Source organism: Triticum urartu, chromosome 7A (assembly GCF_056163025.1).
Source record: "Triticum urartu cultivar PI428250 chromosome 7A, HENAU_Tu73, whole genome shotgun sequence".
NCBI classification, from domain to species: Eukaryota; Viridiplantae; Streptophyta; class Magnoliopsida; order Poales; family Poaceae; genus Triticum; species Triticum urartu.
Window position 1 is genome coordinate 362,290,249 of NC_141879.1, and position 4,066 is coordinate 362,294,314.

A 4,066-nucleotide genomic window follows, 5' to 3' on the forward strand; every position below is an offset into this window, starting at 1 on the left:
GTGCGGCTTGTGAATTGTGTGCCGTTGTCGGTGGTGACCCTATTTGGCACACCAAAACGGCAAACTAGCCCCTTGAAGAACTTGACGGCTGACTATGCTATCACCTTCCTCACTGCTTCCACTTCGGGCCACTTTGTGAACTTGTCAATCGCGATGTAAAAGTACTCAAAGCCCCTGACAGCACAAGGGAAAGGGCCCAGTATGTCGAGCCCCCAGACCAAAAGTGGCCAGGAGAGAGGGATTATTTGAAGGGCTTGAGTTGGTTGATGAAGCTTCTTCGAATGGAACTGACACGCTTCACACATGGTTATTAGCGCAGCTGCATCCTGGAGCGCTGTGGGCCAGAAAAAACCTTGCCGAAATGCCTTGCCGGCAAGGGCCCTTGACCCTACGTGGGAGCCAGATACACCTCCATGTATCTCTGCCAACAGTTCTAGTCCATCCTCTTGAGGAATGTACTTCAACCTCACACCGTTTGGCCTCCTTCTGTACAGGGTATCATCCACAAACTGGTACATGTTGGACCGGCGGGCTACTTTCTCTGCTTCTTCCTGCTCCTCAGGGAGCTCTCCTGTTTGGAGGAAATGGACGATGGGATGCGCCCATGCCAGAGCCTGGGGATCAACGGTAAGGACCAAAGGGACATCCTCGGCCGCAGGAGCAGCTGCCTCTACGGTAGGGCCTGGGGCCCTGTCGGAGGTAGTTGCCCCTCGACAAGCTTGGGGTACTCGACAAACTCCTTGCCGGCGGCTCCTGGGAGCTCGGCGGGAAGGTACTTGTCGTTGCTTGTCTTCCTTCGCCTGTTCTGCCCCGCTGATGGCTCTATGGATGGTTGAGTGAACTGAAGTACAAAGGTACCTGGTTCCACAGGCAACTTGACGGCAGCACGTTTCGATGGTTCATCGGCAACGCTGTTCTCTGCTCGGGGAACATGGTCTACTTGTAGGCCGTCGAAACGTTTTTCAAACTTCCTGACCTCATTCACGTAGGCCTCCATCAGCAAGCTTTGGTAATCCTTGTTAACTTGCTTGACGACGAGCTGTGAATCACCCCTAATGATGAGCTTCTTGATTCCGAGGTCTGCCGCGATCTTGAGACCCGCAAGCAACCCCTCGTACTCCGCCGTATTGTTCGTTGATTTTTCCTGGGGAAAGTGCATCTGCATTACGTACTTGAGGTGCTCTCCGGTGGGTGTGATGAGTAGCATGCTAGCACCAGCACCTTGGATTGAGAAAGCTCCGTCAAAGTACATAATCCACTCATTGCTTGTCTCCTTGCCGAGAAGGGTGGTCTCTTGAATCTCCTCGTCGGGCGTAGCGGTCCACTCTGCTATGAACTCTGCCAAAGCTCGGCTCTTGATCGTTGAAGTACTTTCAAACCTAAGGCGAAAGCTCGACAGCTCCAATGCCCACTCCACGATCCTCCCTGCCGCATCTGGGTTGTGCAAAATCCATTGCAAAGGGAGGCGGGTGATGACGGTGACCTCGTGCGCTTGGAAATAGTGGCGCAACTTTCTCGAGGCCATGAGGAGGCCGAAAAGCAGCTTCTGCATTCCAGAATATCTTGACCTAGCCCCCTGCAAGAGGGAACTGACAAAATATACTGGGTGTTGCACCATCTTCTTCTTCCGTCCCACTTCGCCCGTCCGTTCAGACTCTGCCTCGTTGGGACTAGTCCTCACCGGGCGTTCTGGTTTGCCGGTGTCAGGCTCTGCCTGGGAGGACCCCGGCCCACCATCCGACGGCTCTGCTTCAACTGCTGCTTCTCCCTCGAGTTCTCTCCGTGCCACCAGCGCAGCACTGACCACTTGATTCGTTGCTGCTAAGTACAGCAGCAACGACTCTCGTGGTTTAGGCGCGACTAGTATTGGCGTGGAGGAGAGGTACCTCTTCAAATCTTGCAGTGTTGCCTCTGTCTCCGGAGTACATTTTACTGGACCCACCTTTTTCAAAACTTTGAAAAAGGGGAGGGCACGCTCAGCAGATTTGGAAATGAACCTACTCAGGGCAGCAACGCAGCCGGCGAGCCTATAGATGTCTTTGAGCCGTTTCGGTGCCTCAATATGCTCGATCGCCTTGATCTTGTCAAGATTTGCTTTGCTTTCACGTTGAGACACAAAAAACCCAAGAAGTTTGCCGGAGGGGACACCGAACACGCACTTCTCTAGGTTGAGCTTCAGGTTGATGTCGCGCAGATTTGTGAATGTTTCTTCTAAATCTTGCATGAGCATGTCCCTGTCCTTGGTTTTGAGCACTATGTCATCCATATAAGCTTCCATATTTCTATGTAGCTGGGGCTCAAAACCAATCTAGACCGCTCGAGCAAATTTTGAACCAGCGCTCTTCAACCTGAAAGGCATTCGTACAAAATAGTACGTACAACATGGGATGATGAACGCGGTCTTCTCTTCGTCTTCCTTCATCATGAAGATCTGGTGGTATCCTGAATAGGCATCGAGGAATGACAGCAGGTCATGCCCGGCAGTGGAGTCTACAATCTGGTCGATGCATGGCAGAGGGAAAGGATCCTTTGGACAGGCTTTTATTGATGTCTGTGTAATCAATACACAGCCTCCACTTCCCATTCGCCTTACGCACCACCACCGGATTGTCCAACCATGTGGGGTGGAGTACTCCTCTTACCAGGCCTGATCTCTTCAATGATGAACTCTTGTCGCTCCAAAGCTTGCTTCCTGACCTTCTTCTTGACGGGTCGCGCGTGAGGACAGACAGCAAGATGGTGCTCAATGACCTCCCTGGGAACACCGGGGATGTCAGATGCTTGCCATGCAAATACATTGACATTCGCCCGCAGGAAGGCGACGAGCGCGCTTTCCTATTTGCTGTCGAGGGTGGAGCTTATAGTGAAAGCCCCGCCCGCGCCGTCCTCCTTGACGGACACCCTCTTGGTTTCTCGTGGTGCAGCCTTGGATTTCTTGCTCTTGCCGGTGGAGCTCTCCGGCACGTCCTCAACGGGAGCACAAAACTCCGAAGAGGTGCGCTTGCCGGAGTGGGTGCAAGAGGTCCTTTCGGCCTTCTTCCTTCCCAGGGCTTCAGCGGCAGGAGTGAGTGCCCTAGCGACAGTTATTGCAACTGCCTCTCAATAGAGTTGATCGGCGCGGATGAGCACGTCTTTCTTGTCAGAGGGGACAATGATGATGGTCAGCGGCCCCGTCATCTTCAATGTGTTGTAGGCATAGTGTGATGCTGCCATGAACTTGGCCAGCGTCGGGCGACCAAGGATCCTGTTTTACGGCAGGGGGATCTCGGCAACATCAAAAACGATCTTCTCCGTCCTGTAGTTCAGCTCGCCCCTGAACGTAACGGGCAGCGTGAGTTTACCTTTCGACTGGCTCCTTCCCGGATTGACCCCTTGGAACGTGCCCGTCTCCTCGAGATCTCCATCAAGAATCTACAACTTCTTGATCATAGCGGGCGAGATCATATTCAGACCGGCCCCACCTTCAACCAGCACTTTGGTCACCTTGAGGTTGCGTATTGTTGGTGAAAACAACAACAGCAAACACCCGACCACAGTTGTGCGGTCAGGGTGATCCTCGATGTGAAAAATGATGGGCGTACGGGACCACTTCAGTGTCTTTTGGGCATCGAACAACGGCTCCACCGCAGTGACCTCACGCGCCCACTGCTTCAGCTCGTAATGTGAGGTGTGCAACGAGGCGCCACCATTGACGCACATGGCCTCTGTAGCCTTCTGGAACTCGTGCTGCTGGACTCGTCGTCCTCATCGTGATCATCATCTTCCTCTTTCTTGTCACGGCCCCAGGCGGGCCTTTCTTGTTGGTTATCTTTGCCACGGCGACCCCCTTAGCCGCCATGCTTCTTGCCGGACCCCTTGGCACCATCCTGACCCTTCTCCTTGTCTCGCTTTTCATATTCAGCCTTCTGCTTTTCTGACAGCAGCTCATCCTATCGGCAGTTCTGGAGGTCATGGCCCTTGGTGCGGTGGATCTTGTAGTACTGCTTGTCGGAGCCTCCTGGCTTGCCGGCGGACGCCAGGGCCAAACATGCGGCACACCCGGCAACCTCCTTGTCGGGGTCGTCAG

The 4,066-nt window shown here is 53.8% G+C and overlaps 1 protein-coding gene across 1 annotated transcript; it reads right to left on the reverse strand.

Annotated features, from left to right (window-relative positions):
- Positions 1-670: 670 nt before the first annotated feature.
- On the reverse strand, positions 671-2,230 carry LOC147959610 (uncharacterized). Its single transcript, XM_087532769.1, has one exon. It carries the CDS (start codon positions 2,228-2,230, stop codon positions 671-673), a length of 1,560 nt encoding a protein of 519 aa, XP_087388895.1.
- Between the last annotated feature and the right edge of the window lie 1,836 nt (positions 2,231-4,066).

Coding starts and splice junctions, on each gene's coding strand:
- LOC147959610 (XM_087532769.1), bottom strand. CDS start 2,230: ATGCTCATGCAAGATTTAGAAGAAACATTCACAAATCTGCGCGACATC.